Source organism: Trachinotus anak, unplaced genomic scaffold (assembly GCF_046630095.1).
Source record: "Trachinotus anak isolate AG129_WGS33_773 ecotype Australia unplaced genomic scaffold, CSIRO_AGI_Tana_v1 ptg000025l, whole genome shotgun sequence".
NCBI classification, from domain to species: domain Eukaryota; kingdom Metazoa; phylum Chordata; class Actinopteri; order Carangiformes; family Carangidae; genus Trachinotus; species Trachinotus anak.
In genome coordinates this window covers 14624481-14647479 of record NW_027273876.1, presented here as the reverse complement: position 1 = coordinate 14647479, position 22999 = coordinate 14624481, and the positions used below count along the sequence as shown (strand labels likewise).

Genomic DNA, 22999 nt, shown 5'->3' with positions numbered 1-22999 from the left:
GTTCTCCTCTGGTCACTCTCTGTCCCTCTGATGGTTGTCTCAGACGCCGCTTCCTCCATTCATAGCTCTGTCTGCCCGTGTGTGTGTGTGTGTGTGTGTGTGTGTGTGTGTACATGCATTTATGTAAACCGACCAAGTAGCTTTTCCGGGGGCTGTTCTGTGAGGAAAGGTTATCAAAACACAACAGTGCAGTGGGAACTGTAAACATGCATGTGCACAGAGCTGGGGCTGAGGGCCATTTTCCTTTGCACTGTACTGTGCAGCCATCCTCACTGCAAACGCTCACTGTCAAATTACACCGGGTAATGTGGGAGCGCTGCAGATAAGAGCTCCTGAACAGGCCTGTGTTCACCTGAGTATCATTTCTGCATCAGTGACAGCAATTCTGCCCTGTTGGGTTTGTTGTGTTTATCTTGATTAGAGCTAATAGCATGCTGTAGCCGCTCTGCATTTTTTAACAACAGAATGATTTTGTGTATTTATTCTGAGCTGATTCATTACTGTCAGAAAATGCTCAGTGTAACGCCATACACTTTTTTACAAATCTATAAAACCACAGTGCCAGGTTTGCTAATTAAATCCCATTTGAATTTGAATAATTTCTTATCATAGCTGAGTGACATAATTTCTCATAATGTCTGTAATCTTTTTGGTCATAAACATTTCATCAGTTTTTATTAGTAAAAACTATAACTTTAATTTCTGTAACCAAGACAGTGGACATTTGGATTGTGATCCCTTCAAATGTAAAGTACGACTCCAGTCAAAAATGTGTGGATGTGTTTGTTCAGAATGGTGTATGTGCAAAGTTTGACACTAACTTTTTTTCACATTCATTTGCTGAAAGTGGAAGATTTCTCTGAGCTCACTCTAAATCTGAGTTTAAGACGTGAATGTATGAGAATTATTTTGTGAGTGACACACCGACTGGTTCAGAGGCAGACCTTGTACCAATATCTAACATAAATAAGTGTGATGTGGAAACTTCCAGTCCACATCCAGTGCACTCATACTGAGAGTGAGTTTTTCAGTCAAACATCTTGTGCCCAGCCTCTAATCTTTAAAAATAAAATATATGCATATTTATAGATTCTGGATTGTTCAGAGAGAAGATCAGAAAAAAAACTGTCGGACAACAAATTATTATTCTAGTCTGAGTATTTTTGTGAGTTTTAATAAAGTCTGGAGGGGATCTTTAAAAATATGCTGTTTGACATCAAACGACTACTCAAAATAGATATTACATAAAGACAGGACTGGCTGAACCGACTGATAAAGGGAAAATGCAACATTTTGGGAAATACACTTTTTGCTTTTTTTCCAAGATAAACCTCACTATCATGTTAATTAGTGAGCTGTTGTGTAGGGGGGTTGGTCGGCATATTTTGTTTGGTTGGTTTGGACAGAGCCAGGCTGTTTCCTCCTGCTTAGTGTGTTTATGTCCAGGCAAGGCAACTGTGTCCCAACTCCAGGTCTCGCCAGCAGTTAATAAAAAGACATGAGATCATCTCAGAAAGACAGCAACAGCATATTTCTGCAAAATGTTTCAACCATTAAATTACCAGAGCAATTGGAATATTGTTTTTTCAGTTTTATTGTAATTATTTTGGACCGTTTTCTCTTTATCATATTAAAGCCCTGGAAGTGTGTGCTGTATTAAAGCTTGAAACAGGCTGAACTCCATTATACTAGAGTAGTTTAACTGTTGAATGTAGGAGGAAGCTCTTTTATTTCTATCTGGTCAACAGATGAGGTCAAATAAGGTCAAAGTACTTACTGCGGCAGTTTCCAGAAAATTGCAGGCTCCACCTTAAAACAACAGCCACCTGATATTTCCCCCACACAAACAGGATATCACTTAGGTTTAACAGGCTATAGGATGTTGTTGAACTATATGGATATATGTTATCTTCTTATATTAAACACACCTTCTGGAGAAAACATACAGGCACTATAATGTTCTGCTCGTTTTGTTTTTATTGCACTTATAACCATGATGCAAAGAAATGAACAATAAAATCCACAGAAACAATGAGCTGATATTAAAAAAAAAGAAGCATTTTCACCTCAAGAACACATCATCTAATGTTTCTCCATGGATCCACCCATATGTCCATACACACTGTACTGACCTGATACAGGACTATGGAAACTTAGACTGTATAATAAAACCCTTATGGAAACAGATGGAGTCAGCAACACACATATGTAGACCTCCGCATGTTATTTATAGCTCGTACCTGGGAGAAGTTCAAACCTTTCTGCTATGAAACCAGACATTCAAGTATTTCTATCATTGCACAGGCACTAGATTTTTCCTACTGTATATATTAACTTTCAGCCAGTGACTGAATCGCTGACACCAACAGTTTAAGCAAACAGCTGTTGGTGATGAATGAAATATACATCCTGAAAAATAATCTTTCCACAACAGCAACATCTGGACATCAAATATATTACAAAGAAACAATAATATAAAACTATTAGTGTCACATTTGGCTCTTGGTACCATAAACTTAACCTCATATCCGTTGCATTAAAAGACTGAAATAAAAACAGAAAAACAGTAGTTGGTTAAATGTTGTAAACAGAGGCACAGACTTGCTCATTTGAATCTCACCAATACTGGTAAGGTATGGTGGCTGTTAACCAATTAAAAGCAGGCTTGATACTTGGAAATGGGTGAAATATGGAGGCGGTTCATTTTATTGAGAGGCACGGACCTGGCAGCTACTTTTGCACATGCTCAGTTTGCCCTCTTTTGGACAAGTGAAGAAGTACACCTCTGTGATGTGAATTCAATAGCTCTTTTTAACAGAAAAAATGTTGTGTTAGTATTCATCTCAAACAATAAATATGAATTTTAATAAATACTCTCTCAAGGATATTTATGGGCAAAATTAATGAACAAATCCAGGAGTAAACCTGCACTCCAATCACATATTTCCATTTTCAATACCAATGGTAGGAGCTGAGACAGCTCAGCAGAAATAAAATTTATAAAAAAAGACACTATGCAATAAAACCTTTTGCAGCAAAACTCAAAACATTATTTTGATAATTAAGACAACAGGAAGTCAGCCTCCACCTCCTCCACCACCGTGAATGTTCAACCGAAACACTTGCAATACCAACAATACGTAGAAACACATAATTCAGCTTGTGAAGAGAGCGGAGGGGAGGGTGAGGAGATTCTTTACAAGTCCCTCAGAATTCACTGAATTCAAAAAAGGGTCCTGAACAAGACAGAGAGAAGGCGTCTCTTGCAAGACTTTCATGGTTTGGTAATGCTGCGGCGGGTCGGTGGGTGTTTGGGTCAGCTGTGGTGATACTATCCTACACTAGAGTCAGGGTTGGATATTTTAAGGAGTCTAGGTGATGCGGGGTGGTTCAGTTCTGTCTGGGCCCAGATCCATCCAGAAGTCTTTGACTTTGATCACCTGCATCGGGAGCGTCAGTGCAGTTAAAATCACTGCACTGATTGTCAAAGTCCAGTCCTATCCAGCAGGCTTCCACTTCCAGACAGCTTATATTTACCTCAGGCAGGTGGGCTTTTCTGTAAGTTCAGCAAAAATCAAGCCCTCTGAGGAGTTTGCTACAGATGGAGCTCATCTGTGTTACCAGTTCAGTTTAAAAGAAACACTGGATCTGCTCAGTCCAGTCCCTTATCTCCACGCTTCAGTCCTATCCAGCCACCAGCGCCCCCAGACAGCTACCTCTGAACATGGTCTGTCCCTCGGTCCCCCTGGAGGTCGTCCTCCACCACGTAACTGTAGCCCTCCTTTTCAATGCAGTCTGACAGCACATTCAGCACCTAGTGACACAGGACAAGAGATTTAATTGTTACCATTGTCACCGTTAGAGGGTCCAAGCCCCTAATGGCCTCTTAAAAGACACACTGAATGGCAGTTCAATGAGATGATCGATATTACTCCCATGATGACTGCACAGTAAGCAGCTGTTATCTTAGCTTAGACTGGAAACAGGGGAACAAGCTAGCTTAGCTCTATCCAAAGGCAAAAAAACCCCCCACCTTTAGCGCTCACTAGTTAACACATTATATCTTCTTTATTTAATTTGTATAAAAACTGGGGTATAAAAATGTCAGTCTGTGGTTTTTGGAGGTGCTGGTAGGTGAATTTTGTCTCTTCTGACAGAGGGAGGCGAGCTGCTTCCCCCCGTTTCCACTCTACACGGGTATTTCCAGGGTGTTTAATGATTTTCACAATCAATTCATCTGCCAATTATGTTCAGGATTCCCGAAAAACTGATTGATTGTTTTGTCTTTAAAATGTTATAAATTTGTCCATCAAAATTTCCCAGAGCCCAGATTTTCAGCAGTCAAAACCCAAAAGATATTCAGTTTACTGTCATAGAGGACTAAGATCAGCACATTTCAGAATGTGAATTTCAGAAGCTGGAACCAGTGAATTTTTGGCACCTTTCAAAAATGAATAAATAAAGTAATAACTGATAAAGAAAACCCTGACGATTCATTTTATTGTTTTTCATTATAATTTTTCAGTTAGTTGACTTATTGTTTTATCTTTAACCTGATGACTCATATAAAAAGATAGAAAGCAAAACTTTGCACAGCCCATAAACCATAAAACGAAGCACGGACCTGGCGTAGTCGTCGGTCCATAGCATCCAGGTGTGGCTGGATGAGGATGGGACTGAGGCGGTCCCTCACCAGGGATTCTGCCATGAGCATGGACAGCTTGTATTCCTCCTTAGCCAGCAGCTGCAGACGTAAGTGGGTCGACTTCCTGACCCTGCAGAAAGAGAGGAGAGTCAATGGTGCTGCATGCACAGCTATATCCATGCATAGGCTCTGCAACACTGATCATGTGAATGCAACAAATCACATGCAAATCCTGCTTGTGTAACTGTAAGATAGCGTTTTGGGCAATTAGAAAGTTTAGTTGCCTCAAAAAGATTTCCATCTTTATCTTCTTTTTGTCCTCAAGGATCAATAATGCCACCACACACTTCTTATCAAGCACAAGGAAAGCCTTACCTGCAGCACTGAGTCAGTGGCACCAGGATAGACATCTCATCATGGGAGTGTTTTCCAAAGCTAGAATGAAAAACAGAAGCATATATTACATTGAATGTGATCACTGCCTGGTATTTCTTTTATTTGTTCCTGTGCTGTTGTACAAACTACTTTTGCAGCTTTTATTGTGTCAAGTTTTTGATTACTACATGTATAGTGGAAACTCCATTTAAATTTCAAAATGCTCAGTATTACACACTGATTGGTTGTACTGATTATGATTACAGACACAGTTAGAGTTATAGTTGTCGTGCATTAAAGGTCAATGCTGAAGTGTTTTAAAGCCCCCATTCATTCCCACTGCACCTTATAACTCAGGCAACACATTAAGGTTATGTCATTTTATTGCCAATCAGCATCAGTGTGCACAGCAATAATGTGCATTTTCTCTGAACATTGTGCATTTTTTTTGTAATTCATGTCTTTGTTGTATTCTAATGTGGACATGCAAATATATTAAGGCTAAACTAGATTGAAAATGCATAAAAAAGCTGCAAATGATACGACAAACTGCGGCTCACCCTCTGCCGTTGTCCAGGTGGATGATGAAGGTCTCATTTCCAAACTTTTCAAACGTCTCATAATGGTGACGGTCCATGTTCCCTGTGTTGGAGTATAAGTACGCAAATCAGGAGAGAGTAAAACAAGAGGAAACAAAAGCAAATATGTGTTCATGTGTGTGTGGTTACTACATACTGTATACACCACCTAGTCAGTGATAGAGGAAATTCACAGCATGTGTGCATCTGTAGTTCAACAGTGTGAGACATGCTAACTCACCCATGAGGAAGTCAAAGATGGTCATATCCATGATGTCCAGCAGTCGTGTCCCACTGTCATAAGGCGGAGTCTGTTTGACCTCCTCGCAGTAGTCCGGGTCCACCTCCCATCTGAAGATTTATCGCACAAACATCTTGTTTACATTTTGAATCCACGAGAATTTATCCATCTGCTTTGCATAAACATCAACACAATCCGATCCGCTTCCTTTGTTTCTTGCTATTTATTTTTGTGCTGTGATGAATTTGGAAAAAAACAAGCTGTGGATGACTTTTAAAATCCTAACAAGATTGAAGTTAAGCTCTTTCTTGAGAAAAAGGATGTGGACGCTCTGCTGTGTTGTATTTGGATGTAGTCAGCTTCGAAAATATGGTGTACACAATATCTTACACATCACACATTGCTCTTACTCAGCTCTCATGGGCTTTTTTCACTACTAACTGACGGTGACTGTAATAAATACCCTCCGATAGTTGGACTCCACAGTGTCCACTGCTATTGAGTGTCAGTGAATGCAGCACTGTCTGAGTGCGGGATGGATCTCTTACTCTGCCTTCTTGCGTTTATGGTAGGAGCGTCGCCATGGGTTCCTCCAGGTCTTGCGTTTGGCGAGGGCCAGGTCTGGGAGGAAAGCAGCCAGGGATCCTTCTATCTGGTCTGGTTTACCACACAGAGCGTGCTCAGTGGAGCAGTAGTATGAACACTCCCCGTAGAAACACACATTGTTGGCTGAGAATTAAAAAAAGAAAACACATTGTTGTTTCTGCTTCACTGAACCACTGGGAATGAAAGAAGTTACATATATATGTATATATGTGTATATTCTATTTTGCTACTCAGTATTAAATATTTTAATTGCAACTTCACTCTTTCTGCCCTTCAGGAATGCACCTCACATATATATAAAATGCCCACTTTGTACGAGACTAAAATTACCTGGGGACGTTCAGTGACTTGTAGTAATTGCTGAGCTTGTCAGTAATTTTAATCCTATGAGAATTTTCCATGTGTATAATATGTAAAGTAAAAAGTTGCATCGCTAATTAACTGTTGTGCTTTAGTGCAAGCTAAAGTCCCCTGATAATACTAATCCCATGCAAATGAATATCCCAGTAATTCAGGGCACAGATCAAGAGAAAACCCTTCATTTTTGCTCGGCTGTAACTTTTTGCGAACACAGGAAATAGTTGAGGACAGCGCTGAGGTCATTTTATTATTGTTTTCCTTCTGAGATTGTCACATTCAATTGATGGTTGTAGAACAGTGTGTTTCTCCTGCTTTGTGGTGCACATAACAGAAACTAGAAAGCGTGGAGCTGGTATAAATTTGTGCAGCATTTTTTTCTTATCTGTTCTGTGGGTGTAAACAAAGTCAGTTTCAGGGCATCTTGGTGAAGGTTCTTCTCCTCTGGATGTGTCTCTGAAAAGCTGGAACTCTGCCCTTGGCGTACCTGGTGAAATGAAGAAGGTCCTCCAGAGCTTTTTGTCTCGTGTTACGTCTCTGATCTCCTTTGTCATGTTGACCAGCCTGCCGGCCACAGGAGGTACACGACGAAAGTCCAGGATCCTACAGGACAGAGACAAACACTGAGGGATTAAGTTCGGCCTTCTCCACAGAGCAGAGGTTTTTTAAACTGTGAGGCTCCCCGAGGGAGAGACATGAGGCAAAGATAGTCTAAACAACGAGAAGTTAGTTACACCACTATGGCCTGCTGATGTGGGTCTCTCACCAACAATACCAACAATTGCAGGAGGGGCTGCAACACACAGCTCATGGGGGAAATGAAGGTAGTTTAAGTGTTGTAATCTGCGTCAAAAATCTTTCTTGGTGTCATGTGTTGGCCAAAGCTGAACTTAGACATGAACTTAACAGACATATTTGTACATTCAGTGTGACCCACACCTTTCCAGGCAATCACTGTCTCCGTCTATCACAAATAAGATGCTTAGACATTATAGAGAAAAGCTTAGAGCCATAGAGTCATCATGTTTTTAAGTTTTGGTCAGTATCAAAGAAATCATGTAATATCTGTCTTTGCTCCCATAAGAACATTGCATGAACTGCTAATAACTAATTTAGCATAAGTTCAAAGGTGACAATTTTCCAAAACGCAAAGAAATACTGGCTGAAAAAACAGTGGCTCCAGTGTCAGGCAGTAGCCTTACATTTGTACCAAAACCACGGTGGGTTTAAGACCCAGTGTCAGGAGTCGCAGTGAAAACAGAGGGTAATAATGCCATATGTGGTTCTGAATTACTGGCTCACAACAACCACCAAAGTTGCTTTAGAGACTTTTTAAAACTCAAACAAAAAGCATTGTATGTCCTGAACAACTGTCTGCAGAGGGTCTCAACAAGGACAAGTTATTTGTAAATGTAGGCAAACAAGATGTGACCTGAGACGGTACCTGATATCCCACAATCCCACTTTATCCATTGGGCCACCAGGCAAAGACCTACATCGAAGCAGAAACACTGTACTCATGTAATTGAATGTCACCGACAACAGGGGGCACTGTGACATAAACAATGACCTGTCAGTGACACCACATGGTGGTAAACCTGGCAGCGGTTTGTATGTGGCTGTGACTCTACATCAGACACATTTTAACTTCCACATAGGTCTAATATCTATGATGTATCTGTATTATAATGACAGCTGTCAGAAAGCTGTCTTTTATACTGAAAGATCATCTGTCTTCCTGTGTGTGTACCACATGCCTGTTTTATGCATGTGTAGCCTACTACCACCCAGCTACAACATCAGCACAGGCCCTTTAAAAATTGATGTCCCTGACAGCGCCTAATGGCCGAAGCCTGAAGGCAGACAGACACGAGAAGAGAGGCTGAGATTAAAGATGGAGGCAGAGGAATGAGAAAAGAGGGAGCGAGACATGGGAAAGCCAGGTGGAGACAGAGAAAGGAAGAGAAAAGAGACCATTAATCGAGACCCCCTTGTACAAATGATGCCATCAAATGGCACGGTGGTGGTGGGTGGAGTGAGACAGACACACACAGTCATGCCTCTTTCCTCCTTGCTGTCAAACAAACAGAAGGGCACAGGACGAAGTGCTGTACAGAAACATTTGGCCTGCTGGGCCCGGGCCTGGTGCCACGCTAAAGGGAACAGCGAGGGCTGGCTTCAGTTCCCTTCAGCAATTTTCAGCTTTTTTTTTTTTTTTCACAGCTTTGCCCCCTTGATAATAACCTTATCCCCATGATGGCCATGTTAAGCTTGTGTTATATTCAGGGTGGGATTGAAAGGCCTGTGCATCAAACAAAAGTAGCAATCATCACATTCACATATTCCCAGCTGAAAGATGCATAAGACCCCAGTGAGTCTCGTGAAGATGGAGCTATTTGGTTTAATATTTTAGGGTCATATTGTGCCTTGTATTGTCTTTCTATCTGCTGACTACCTAATGCAGCGATGCCAAGTGCACTTCCCATTTAAATCCAATCATATAATTAATGACGCTTAAAGCAGTGTAGCCTATATAGTAAAATACAGGGTCTCTGTGTGGGTATGTTCGCACACGCATGTGCAAGTGCTGCTTTAAAAGAGCCTGTGTGTGTGTCTGTGGGCCCCCTGGGAGGCAGTGTAGCCTAAGCCGGTGCACCAGCAGCAGCAGCAGCAGCAGCAGCAGCAGCAGCGGCAGCAGCAGCGGCAGCAGCTCTGTAGCCAGGCTCTAATTTAGAACAGACAAAATAAGGAAAAAAAAATAAAGCGCTGCTTTTGGCAAACCCTGCCTGACTTATATTTAGAATGGGCACAGGGCCTTTCATGCCTTTGGTTTCCTCCTCTTCCCCTTAACCCACACATGTGCGAGTGTGTGAGTGTATTTTCATGTCTGTGTGTGTGTGTGTGTCTGTGTGTGTGTGTGTGTGTGTGTGTGTGTGTGTGTGTGTAAAGGAGGCCCAGATGTGGAGCAGACTGGTGTAGAAAGCTGCTGCTAATGCAATTGCTGCTGAACTGTGTCATTGTGCCTGAAGGAAAAGCAGATTCAACATCACTACCCTCTGTGGCCCCGTGTGTGTGTGTGTATGTGTGTGTGCGTATACTGTATGTGAGTGGACAAGTGTGTGTGACCTCAGTATCATCATCTTGTCTCACCAGCATTCACAGTCCAACCTGACTCCTATGCTCATAATTACGCACAGCACACAGTGACATCAGTTTGACTTCAAAGCAAACGCCGCTGCTGAAGCTCGTCGCTCTCTCTCGTCGATCAGAGAGCCTCGTGAGGTTTTCTCTTTTCATTAAAGTCTCTCCAGCAGGCAGGCCCGGCAGGCTGGCCATAAAGTGTTAGCCTTGTAAAGGCAGTGAAGTCAGAGAGCGTGGTGGTTAGCTAAGCAAGGAGGCTGCAGTCATTGTTCAGTCAGATGCTGGCTGCGGGAGGGAAGCATTCATTCTCTATGACTCATGGCCTCTCAGAGCTCGCAGCCTCTACTGTACGGGGGCCCGGCTCACACCACTCACCGTGCTAGAAAAAAAGATGAGCTTCCAAAGGACAGCAGCGGTGAAAAGGAGAGGCAAACGCACAAATAAACGGGCAGAGTGCACGGAAGGCGTTTGTGCATTGAAGAGAAATGGGTATGTCTGCAGTCGTGTCTGGACACACGTACGGTATCAGTAATGCTAAACCTGAGGGGACGACACAATCGCATGTCTTTAAGCTTTACTGTCAAACCCAGGTCCCCAGGTCTGCTCTTCCCCAGGGCTTGTGCTCCTCCTGGGTGGTTAATGAGCTGACACAAGGAAGGCAAATTAGCAATCAGGGAGGAACAAAAACCTGCAGGATGTGTGCCCAGCAGGAGGAAGACAAGTATTTGGACACGAAAGAGTTAAAGTAGATTCATCAGCTTTTTTTTTTTTTTTTTCTCACTGAGTTGAAAATGTTTGTGACATCCACTGCTGCCAGAGGGAATTCATCTTCTCACAGCCTATAATTTAATAATACTTGTAGAACTTAAATTACTATTTTAGTTTAGTTAAACTGTATTCTTTGTCTTGTTTGTGTCAAATCATCACCATTAGTACCTTAACATTGTACTACACACACGCACACTCACACACACACACACAGAGATCCCCCGACCAGGCTCGTTTTCACCTACCTGTCCAGGTGGAAGGCAGCGATCTCAGCGTTGTGTCTCTCAAAGTCAGAGAAGTAGAAGAAGTCCGGAGGCGTCTCCTGCTCCCGCGTCTGCCTGCGAGGACACAAGGACAAACGCTTAGAGGTCACGTACAACTACAACGCAAAGGGAATGTTAGGCAGTCAGCAATATGCTAAAGGCACAGTGTTCACTTCACAATGCCACATATCAAATTAGAGCTGCAACTAAAGATCATTTTCATTATTGATTAATATATCATTTATTGTGTGGATTGATTATTTGAGCTATGGAGCGTCAAAAAATAGCAGAAATTACACGTTTCCTCCAAAATATATTCAAATTACTTTCATAAAAACACAAAGACAACCAGAAAATATTCACATTCATTTCATCATAAGCAGATTTAATGTATTTGGGTCTAGCATACTAAAAGGATTTCATTATTCCTGTGTATGCACATTGATAGTGGTGCATTGTGACTCAAATTCTTCACTTTTCCAAAGGTGTCTGACACCACAGCAGCCCAGGCAGTGATTAAACACTGCAGTTTTACTCCTGTGCACCTAATACTGTGAACAACATTTGTGAGCAATAACCAAGACACAATAAACTAGTGTCCTTGCCTCACAAATTGGCCTTGGTCAGAGTTACTGTGTGTGTTTTGTGGGGCAACACGAAGAGAGAGGAGCAATTCAAGGTCAAAGACTTCCTCCTCCTCAAGCATCCACTCCTGTTCTCGATCTGTACCTATTTCTGTCTGGCTCTGATCCCCCCCCCCTCCAAAAAAACTGCTTTTCACACACATTCTGCCTTAAAGCTCTTACTGGAGGGAAAAGAGGCTCTTAAAGGCTTAAATCCCAGAGCTGATGGAACATGGGCCAGGACGGGGCAGCACAGACAGGACGGCTGGGGCAAAAAAAGGCAAAATCAAAGGAAGCGCAGGTGAAAAGACTCCCTGAGAAGGTGCTGCCTGTTTCAAATACGTAAATGTCTTTGAAAAGGACGAGCAGTCCATCATCAACTTGCAATTCTTCCTACAGAAGAGCTGCATATTTTTGTCATTTTTCCTTTTATCCGCATTGCCTTCTTTTTTTTTTTTTTTGTGCTTTTTTATTGACAACAGCAAATACTTTCCAGGAAGGCAGCGTGTAATGATTTGGACTGCAGCCTCTGCCATTTCTGTTTCAGCTAGTTGAGGGAGGATGAGAAGAATGGAAACTATCTTGGCAACTTCTCTGTCTCTACTTCTCTCGCTATTCCCTCCGGATGCCTCTCACTGTTTATTTCGCTCAAAATCCTCTATCTCACCTCCTCTGCTTCTCCCTCTTCCCTCGCGCAGAACTGTTTTCTTTCTTTTTTCTTTTTTTTTTTCTGAGTCCAGGGCTTAATACATTATATCTTTCTTCCTCACGCTCTTTCTCTCTCTCTCCTTTCCATCCTCCGCTCCCTTCCTCAGCTGGCTGGCTGATTGTAACTCCACAGCTGTGTGGCTGACATTTGCACCAGTCATTAACTAACCCAACACAGAGCCCAGAAACACACTCATCCACTAAAAATTCCTCTATTTCCTCCTCTCTTTATCACTCCCGTTCTGTCTTTCTCCATCCTCTATCTCGCCGCAAGCTTTTGAAAGACAGCCACATTCAAGTTTGACCAAAGTGAGTGGGAAAGTATGATATGGATGATAAGTTTTCATGTGAAGACATCTTTGAAAAATGTTTAGAGCTCATCAAGAAGGTATTTAGCTCTCATCTTTGCTGCAGGCAACTATGATCAGCATCTGAAAATTAACATCCACAGTTTGTCATGGTAAACTATTCCTCCTTTTTAGGCCTCTCAGTCTCCTTCCTCTCCTCTCTTCCCCTCTCTCCTGCTCATCCCTCACTCCCGAGTGGCTGTCGAGGCTCTGCCAGTAAAGGCCGAGCGCTGTCTGTTGATTGTATCGCGCTCTTCTTCTGGATTGCCTCGCTTCAGGGACACAGCTCTCGCTCTACATCAAGGAAAAATGATACTGACTTTGAAAGCGGAGAGCGGTGTCTATTTACACCAGCGCTGCTCAGCACCACAACAAGGCAGTATCATTCAGTCCAGCATACGAAGTGACTACAACTGTCTTATTGATGGGGTCGGTCGTGCAAAGTCAGGCCCGGAATTTATTTCCCGCACGAACGTCAGGGAAAATTAGTCTCGGACGGATAAATCAGTGTGTGATATATAAAGTTTGGGATGAACTTTGGGGAAGTGAAGTGAGTGTGTGAGGTGGAACAATTAAAGCTGAGATTCAATGATGGTGGAGCGGTGTGAAAGACTAAAAATAGCATGTTCTGAAGTGATGTGTTCTTTTCTTGTCTAGCAGCGGCTGCGTGACGGCAACTTCAAAGTTGCACTTGTTTGCTTTCTCGCCAAGAATGAGAGGAGACGATCGACTCCACTCTCATGTCTCCAGGATAAATAAAAAAAAGCAAATATGCCAGCAGCTGGTTAGCTTAGCTTAGCATAAAGACCGGAAACAGGGGGAAACAGCTAGCCTAGCTCTGTTCAAAGGTAAACCTGAAATCTGTTCACCAGCACCTCTGAAGCTCACTAATGAGTGTGTTGTGTCTTCTCTGTTTAAAACATACAAAAGCTGAAGAGCAAAAACAGCTGTGGGTTGTTTAAAAAAACAACAACAACAAAACAGAAAGCTTTCTTAAATTAATAAACCTTTAGCTGGAGATCTTTTCTGCATATTTACTGCATAATAATACCAACACAGATGCACTGACAATTTAATCAGAAAAACTGGTGACTAATGTTGTCTAATGTTGTCTTCCAAGCATTGCCATCCCTGCACACAAGGCGATTGCAGTCCAGACTGTTCTTGACTGTGGCTCTCCGATGGTGGAACGAGCTTCCAGACGCCAGTAGAGCGGCGGCGTCCCTCTCTATCTTTAGGAATCTCTTAAAGACTCAACACCTCTAACACCCTAACATGCCTAACTCATTATTACTGTGCACTTGACTTCTCATGATCTTCTTGCACTTTGTCTTATTGAACAGATTTAGGACTTAGTGGCTCCTTCGAGGTTTCCTACTGCACTGAAGCTTTGGTGTTGTCCCTCACTTGGGACTCGCTCTGAATGAAAGCGTCTGACAAATGAATAAATGCAAAACATTTGCTCAATTTGCTACTTTGCATTTTTCAGATTTACTAGAATACACAGAAAAAGCACAACAAAACTACCAGCCTGTACCAGCACTACCAGCCACAAATCATGATTTTTTTTTTTTTTTTTTAATCCATGGTCTTTGGTATTTCATGATAAAATTCATGATAAAAAAAAAAGAAATGTGTATGAGTCACACAGTTACATCTGGAGAATAAGATTTGTAGGGTGGGGCATCTCCGTAGCACCACAACACTTGCGATTGGGATATTGCACTTGGCCATATCGCGATTCTGACTATAATTTGATTAACTGTGCAGATGTAATGTGAACCAACAAAATCATTAAACTACAAAGACTGATTTTTTTTTAAAGTGGTTTTACATGTCGGAGGTTGACGAACAAATCACCGGAGACTCCAGGAAGTTGTGTTAAGTGGCGGTGCTGGTATTGCGTTGCCTTCGGACAGAGCCGTGACCGCCTGCAGAATGTAGCTTCAGGTTTAACAGACAGATACAAGAGTGGTGTCGACCCTCTGATCTAACTCTCCCACAAGAAAAGTGAATTAGCATATTTCTCAAAATGTCAAATTGCATGTAAATGTTGAGAAAAACAGTTCAAACCCACAGGATAGTGCAACAGATTAACCTCCATTAAGCAAAAAAAAAAAACACATTTTGGAGACGTTTCAGCAATAACAAATGATTTACTATGTTCTTATGAAGAAACTAAGAAAAAGCTGTACAGACAAATCTCTAATAGTGGAGTCTCAGTCAGTATTTTATGATTGTGCTGGTCGCACAGGAGCAGTCATGGAGGTTTCTTGAAGGACAAGCATGAGCAAACATTCTAGTGCAATGATTCATGGTCATTCCACCTTAAAGAAATCCACAGGCATACCTCACGTAGTCCTACTACATTGCTGTCTCTATAGGGGAAAATACCACAATAAGCTGCTTCTATTCATGCTCCTATCCTTAAGCTCCAATACGCACCAGAGCACATCAGTGAAATGTGTGAGGTGTACATGTTTCGTGTCACTGCGTCTGTAAAGGTAAGTGAATGATGACATGAGTGAAAACCATGTGAATAAAAACATGCGTTTGCATGTGAGAGAAGTTTCTGCTCCTGTGGCCTGGCTTGAGATGTGGCTCTCCTCTCACTGAATGCCAGCCAGGAAGCAGGAAGGCTGGATAATTACCGTGATCCACATCCAATTGAAATGTCAATAAAGTTATTTAGAGCATGGCATGACGCCCCCACCCTCCCCGCTTCACCCTGACGCTGACACTTACCGAGAGAGAGAGAGAGAGGGAGAACAAGTAAAAGGAGGGAAGAGAGGAAGAAGCAAGGTAAGAAAAGGAGATCAATGTGACGAAGGTACTGCAGTGCAGTGAAACAGACAGAATAACCAGAGACAAACCACAGTAGACGTCTCTTTGTGTTCTTTGAACTAACAAATATGCAGCTGTTTGGCATTATGTTACATTATGTTTGAATCCTCTAACAGCAGCACCTGTGTTCAGGCAAATCTGAGCATGTTGTGATCAAGCAAACCATTAAGGGCACATTGTTACGAGGAAGCTGCGCTGGCAGTGTAAGGCAGAGGGAACATACATAAATGCATAACCACATAATAAAGTCTATAAATGTTTGAGTACACAGTATGCACTGAGCTCAGAGAAAACAGAGAGGAGGGCAGAGATGCTGGTTACTCAACAGCTACTCGTCCCTTTCACTCTGGACTGCCTGCCTGAGCTTAACCTTTAAAATATTTACAAATCCACAGCGGATTTATGCTGAATGATAAATAGATATTTTGCAGCAAGCCGCCAGAAGAAGCATACATTTCTTTCCCTCCTCAGCAAAGCACAGTGGAACTGACAAACACCGCTCTGTAAGTACAGAAGGAACAGTATATTTTTTTAAGTAGATTTGGTGGCGCCACTATAGCTGCCTGTCTGCACCGACATCGGATCCTTTATCATCAGCAGCAGGTGAGATGTACTGAGCCGAGCATGCCCAGAGTGACCCTGGCCCCCGCTGTAAACACATAGTTTACACTGGGTGGCCAGACAGTTTCTTGGCTCCGCTCCCCGCTCCGAGGGGCCCCAGCAACCACTGGGGCAGCGGAGGTCTAGAGCAGCAAAACAAACAGCAGTGTGAGAATATAAAGGTGAATGAGAGCACTGCATCTGGAAAGTCTACCTGTGAATACAGCACATGGCTGACCTCTGCAAAGCCAGCAGGAGAGAGAGAGAGAGAGAGAGAGAGAGAGAGAGAGGGCAGAGGGAAAATAAGCAAGAGGCATTTCCTTTTGCCCTGGTATTGACATCAAGTCAGAAAAAGATATTTTACATCAAGCTGCAAAATAAAACACACTGATCAGATTCAAAGTTCAGTTGAAACTGACATACACAATCCTAGACAGCTGCGAGAGGTTAGCACAGTGAACGTGAAATATCTCATCCCTGTGACTGCATTACAGCCCGGCCTGTAGTGTGACTGTTTCCGGGTAAGCTCAGATTTTTCACAGTGAAAGGAGCACGGCCCAAAGCAGCCAAGGCCAAGATTTTACAACTTCTAGTCGCTTACAAAACTCAACCTTCCGGGATCCTCCATCTCCCATAATGCAATTTGATAGCATGTTTTACTAGACTTCTGGCCTAGTGAATGCGCACTTCTTTTGAACTCCTTGCCCCAGTTTGTGAGGCTTTCTCTTATAAATGTGAAGTCTCCAAGCTGAAACTGTTACTTTGACAGATTTTAATAGGCTCCATTCCAAGCCACAGAAGAAATGATTTAATTCTTTTCACTCTTTCAAGTACTCCTCATGAAGTGTAAACTAAACTGTATGTGAACACTGGAGTTCAAAATTGCGAATATGAATAAAAATTTTCCTTCTTTTCTTTTTTGTATCTACTCCACTGCCTTATCCTGCTCAAGATATGAACCGTCACTTGAACACTTCTGGCGCTTACACTCCAAATCCTTGTTTCCCTCTTTTAAGACACCAAAGTTGCATCCCAGTGGCTGCAAGTCATTCATCATGAAGAATCCAGAAGTTGCGACAGCTCAACAGCAAGCACAAAGCATTTCACTGTGAATTCCTTCCACACAAATGAATATCGTGTGGGCTTTATTTTCTCTCACTTCTGAACGCTGCTTGCTAATGTTCTTGTATCTACTATTTTATCCGGAGCTGAGCTGAATTATGGAAATGAAACAAACGTCAAAAACGTTGTTACCCTTGACTTTATAATAAGAGTGAATATCTTATCCAAGGTGATGTTTAATAACCCAAGTGTCACTGTGTCACTGTGCATTTGGGCGTAGTACGGAGAGGATGTTTTATCTACTTTCAAAGTCAAACTGCCAATCGATCACCATAAGCCTTTAGCTATGGTCGCAGGCCGCAGAGTAGAGAGGAAGCAGAGCGGAGGAGTAAAAAGATATGCTGTAAAATATAAAAGGACAAGGGCATCTTCCATCCCCAGCGGGTGCCCACCAAAGGGCTGACTCCACACACTTGTCACACATCATCTGTCAAACCCACGGGCACGGCAGAGTGCGTGCACGCTCACACACGGCCTATGCGCACACATATCTATACACCCATACACAACCCATAGTATCAAACTGTACTGTGCACGCACGCAGACACACACACACACACACACACACACACACACACACACTGTATATACAGAGAGAAAAGAGGTAACAGCTTGAAAGAGTTTTTTGAAACCTCAAGAGGGAGGTGTTGAGCTGTGAGGAGGCAGGTAAGCTTTAAATGCGTGAGAGTGTAAGTAATGAGTCCCACCTTATGGGTCAAAAACAGGCCCACCATCACCACCATAGGGGAACTGGAGATGAGAGGAGGCGGTACATTGTTTTATCTCAAGCATAACATGGGCTGACCTTTTGAGCAATGACATTTGATAAATTGAGAAAAAAGCCTTCTGCAAGCGCATGAGACAGACGCACCTGCATGTTTGCGCGTGACGATACGTGACCGCGTTCACGGGTGTTTGCTGCTACAACGCTCCGCTGTAATCTGATGTCTGCGGCGAGGATCTGACGCACCAACGGGAAAGTGTGACAGGTTATTTTGTTTGAGTGAGTGTCAGTGGGTGTGCACAGGGATGACATTTTGAGAGAGAGAGAGAAAGAAAGAAAGAAAGAAAGAAAGAAAGAAAGAAAGAAAGAAAGAAGGAAAGGAAGAAAGGAGGACGGTAAGGGAATAAGGGAGGAAGGAGGGAAATACGGGTGTAAGAAAACAAAGATGAAAGAAAGAAGGAATCAAGGAATGAAAGGAGGGATGAAGGACAGAGAGACATAAAGAAGGAAAAAAGATGAGGAGAAAGAAGGAAAGATAAATAAGGTAACAAAGAAGGAGAGGTGAAAGAAGAAAAGAAGAAAGGAAAGAAGGACAGATGGAGGAAAAATGAAAGGAGGAAAAAAATAAGAAAGAAAGAATACAATGAAGAAAGGAAAGAAGGAAAGGAAGAAGCAAATGAGCAGGGGAAGAAAGGAATAAGGGAGTAAGTAATGAAAGAAGGGTGTTTGAAAACAAATATGAAGGAGAGAAGGAAGGAAAGATGGATTTGAGCAATAAAAGGATGAATAAAGGACAGAGACAGAAATGAAGAAAGAAGAAAGAGGAGAGGGAAGGAAAGAAGGGCAACGAAGGGAAGAAAGAAGGAGAGATGGAGTGAAGGTGAGAGACAGATAGACTAAAGAAAAGAACAAACCAAAGAAAGAAGGGCATAAGGAAGGAAGGAAGAAGACAGAAGAGAGAAATGTAGTGGCCTTATATTTCATATCAATAATTGTTTTTCCTTAAGAAAGAAAATAAAGAGGAAAATTAAGGAAAGAATAAAGACAGAAAGCATCATATCAAGTGGTCTCTTTTTTAAAGATGGACATCCAGCAGTCATGTGATCTGCTGCCGACGGGATGGAGGCTGCGCCCTGACCACGGACACATTAAACCTCTCATGTAGATTCATTCTTCGATCATTTAGTGGCTCAGTTCACTGAAAGGCTTTAAGGAGCGTCTGAATGTTGTTTCAGAGGCTTTTCTCTGAAGTGGCAATTAGAGAAGAAGCATAAAGACGCAAACTGATGTCAATCTGAAAATATCCGCTTCCAGGACCCCTTCAGGTCAAAGCGTGGTGAGTGTAGATATAGCGCGTCAGGTAGTAAAAGTTTTTAACTAGCACACCACAAACACCCGAGGGCTCTCTAAATAACCTTCACTCTGTGATCCAGGTGTGGGTGTGTTTGTCGTCACTTTTTGTGTGGTTTGGGTTATGTGTGTCGCAGTTTTTTTGTTTTTTTTTTAAAGTGTGATGGCTGTCATAGCTCCCCAGGCACTGCGGTGCTCTTCATCCTCCTTCTCCTCCTCCTCCTTTACTCCCTTACCTCTTCAGATCCCGGGCCTGACAAACAGAGAGACAGCTGTTTCCTTCCAGCAAAGCTCTCTCTCCCTCACTCTCTCTCTCTTTGACACATCGATACACACGCACGCATAGGTAGGCGCGCGCCCGCACACACATTGTGGAAGAGACACAGATGTGGAGAGACACATGGAGTGAACAGGAGAGAGCCACAAATATGCATATGTAGGCAACACAGAAAAAGAGACACACACAAACTGGCAAGTGATGAAAGTATAAAACACACACACAAACACACACACACACACACACACTGCAAAACCCACAGTTACAGCCTCACTCTTATCTAGAAATTAGCTATTCTGCATGAAAAAACAGCTATGTATTCATCTTAAATGCACCCTCCTCCTGAGACCAATTCATACATAACCATGATTCACATACATCACATTGTGTATGAATAAAGACAATGTCAATATATTGAATTATGCAACAGAGATGATTTTTTTTTTTTTTTTAAAGAAACTACATCCTATTTTAAGTTTAGCCTCAGTGTCTTCAGGGCCAGCACCATGTAAATGCAGTCATCCTGAATAAATAGCCAATGCCTTCAGAACACAACAGACTGGAGCCACTTCAAAGGCGCCTGTGCTTTAGTGGAGAATAGTCCTAAATGAAAATCACTGAGCAAAACACAGCTATTAGAGGTTTAGCGTGTGGCAAGACACCATGAAGAGTGTTAGCTGGTAGAGGAGGAGGAGGAGGAGGAGGAGGAGGAGGAGGAGGGAGATGCTGGAAGACAGATGTTCAGCGAGATTGTTATTGAGAGGCTTTTAAGATGACGGCAAAGAGATGAGGGACAGAGAGGTGAAATGTGTGCAGTATTAGTTTAAGTCTGCAGGGATTTGCATTGTCATTTTCTTTGCATTAAACTTGGAGAGGCGCGAGTGTGTAAACACACACACAGAGGCAGGGTACACAGTAATATCCCAGCAGCAACAATGCTCCATGCAGCCTCCTCTTCCTCTCCTCCTGCCTGAGCTGTTGTCATGTCATCCTGTAAATATCCCGGGCAGATAAACAGGCCATAAAGATGAAGCCATCATCTCAACATAATCTGAGACAGATATACCGCTGCCTCTGACAGCCAGCTCGATCTCCTTATCTGTACAGGATGCCTCTTCCCAACAGTACATGTCCTAATACAGCACCGCCTCTCATCCTAGCACCTCTATCTTCCTTACTGTCTCTGTAAGTCTTTCTTTATTAGAAAAAAAAACATCAGCCCTACTACCTCTGTCTGTCTGCCTCTCTCTCTCTCTCTCTCTCTCTCTCTCTCTCTCTTTCCATTTGGATCTCCCCCAGTCATCCCTCCAGTGCTGGGAAATATTCATAGGAAATATCCAATAAGTTCTTACTTTGTTTCAAATGCATCAAAGCCAGCAGGAAATCAGGAAGGGCTACAACTTAATTAAACTGCCTTTGATTAAAAATTGAGTTTGGGAACACAATTAAATATTGCAAAATGCCTAACACCAGTCGTTTCACCTTGAAGGTGGAGAGGAAGGGGTGGATGGATGGATGGATGGATGGATGGATGGACAGTGGCTTCAGAGTAAAGTATAAAGAGACAAAAATGGATGGAGGAAAGGTTTGAAATGCTAGAAATTCATGAATGCCCTCCATGCTAATAGATAATGGATAGATAGATGAAAAAGTCTCTGCTTAGCAATTCAAAGTTTTCAACAAGGAGAAGAAATCGCATTCTCCATGCACCAAAGCAAGAAATAAAACATGAAGACACGGTAAAAACGTGCGGAAGGTTTAAACTCAGTCTGGTAACACAAATGTAAACATGCATCGCTGAATTCCCATATAAGCCACACAAAAGGACAACTGAACTGTTTTCTAATCTCCATTTCTAAAGAAGAGGTGGATTACACATGTGTGTGTCTCGGTGAGTGGGAAGGAGAGATGATGAATTTCCCCATTCGGCATAAAAGATGATCCTTAATCTGCACCATTCATTCAGCTTTCAAACGAATGACATCAATGACGCAGTGCCACCGTCGTACGGCTCACATGAAGCTGCTCAGGATCACAGCACGCAGGGCTGCATATTGACCAAATAATCACATTATGCTACACAATTGTTTGCACTATGAATGTATAGAGAGTTGAATTGTGCCTTTGGAATGTGTAATGTGTTCTGATACATAGATTTTCTACAGAATCTCTTTTTTCATGGCTTAAAAATGTGTTAAGGATTAGATAATATATATATGATTTGCACCGTTTGAATAAATTGTAGATTTTTGCTGTTCTGCAGTGCAGAAGCTAGCTTAATTGCAATTCAATTTCTATAAAGAAAGCAGTTACTACTATAAGCTGCTTTTAAAAGGTATAGTAAGTATTTCATGAATGTATCAAACAAAAATGTTGCTGGCCCTATCCTCTATCAGAACCATCCTAGCAGCTCTGCAAGCATAGCGCTGCTTTGAGCTAAATGCTAACATGCTGCGGTTAAGGAGGTATGGTGTTTAATATATTGTAATTAGCACTACCAAGTGATATTTCTTTCAGTCTGGTCCAAAAGTGGTGGACCAACAGTCAGACCGATATTGCCGAGCTGCAGAGCCATACCGCTAGCTTGGCGACAAAACTAGGCTAGCGGATTGAACTGAAATGAAACAAGGTTAAGTTAATGTTATTCATTGCTTTTCCTGCAATTTGTAGCAATAACCACTAACCAAAAATTCCTAAATGTTCCTAAATGAAATTATACTACATTTGCAGCTGCAATAACAACAATTACAGATGACTGATTGTTATAGCGGTTGAAAAGGAAATACAGTAAAAAAAACTTTTTTTTGTTGTTGTTAAACAAGCTTTGCTCTGAGGCAGAAACACTTTGATTGGTTTAGTCAAACCAAAATGGTGGAAAGAAAAGTAGCTACAATATCATTATGAAGCCCCACTTGCTTGATGAATGCTAGCCATCTCTGATCAGGGTTATTTATTTGCTGTTCAGCCTCGCCAGCTAGCAATCTGTGGTTTTGGCTCTGCCCATTTAGGTTTAACTCAAGCGCTGAGATTAGATCTGCTGCCTCTGAGTATTGTTAGAGTGACTTGTCTGACCTGCTGCTATAACATTCACAGTATCTAACAACACAGACACACAATAAACAATCACAGTTAAAGACAGACAGTGAATGCATCATCACATTCAATTATCCATATCTGTAATTGCTGCATATTTGACTTCATTGGAAGTACTTCAAGTGCCAGTTTATAAATAGCCTCTATTCAGAAGGAGAATCTCCACTGGATGATTAGGGGACAGGCTTGGCTAAGACTGATTGCCGTGGCCTTTCCAGAGCTATTCTGGCTCTGCTGAGTGTGTGCCTTCCACTCAACATTGATCTATCGACCCACGGTCCAGTAAAACCTCGCTCAGACCAAAAGGTGAATCTCATTTCTAAACACACGCACGACA

General features: G+C 42.2%; 1 protein-coding gene across 1 annotated transcript in view; it reads right to left on the bottom strand.

Moving 5' to 3' along the window:
- Nucleotides 1-1959: 1959 nt before the first annotated feature.
- Nucleotides 1960-22999, bottom strand: part of fam20cb (FAM20C golgi associated secretory pathway kinase b) — a 49539-nt gene continuing 28499 nt past the window's right edge. Inside the window, exons 4-11 of the mRNA XM_071462274.1 lie at nt 10957-11049; nt 7290-7405; nt 6388-6568; nt 5840-5949; nt 5581-5662; nt 5021-5080; nt 4625-4775; nt 1960-3814 (exon numbers count right to left, since the gene is read on the bottom strand). Of these exons, the coding sequence (XP_071318375.1) occupies nt 3713-3814; nt 4625-4775; nt 5021-5080; nt 5581-5662; nt 5840-5949; nt 6388-6568; nt 7290-7405; nt 10957-11049 (895 nt within the window). The 3' untranslated portion in view covers nt 1960-3712. The remainder of the gene's footprint in view (nt 3815-4624; nt 4776-5020; nt 5081-5580; nt 5663-5839; nt 5950-6387; nt 6569-7289; nt 7406-10956; nt 11050-22999) is intronic.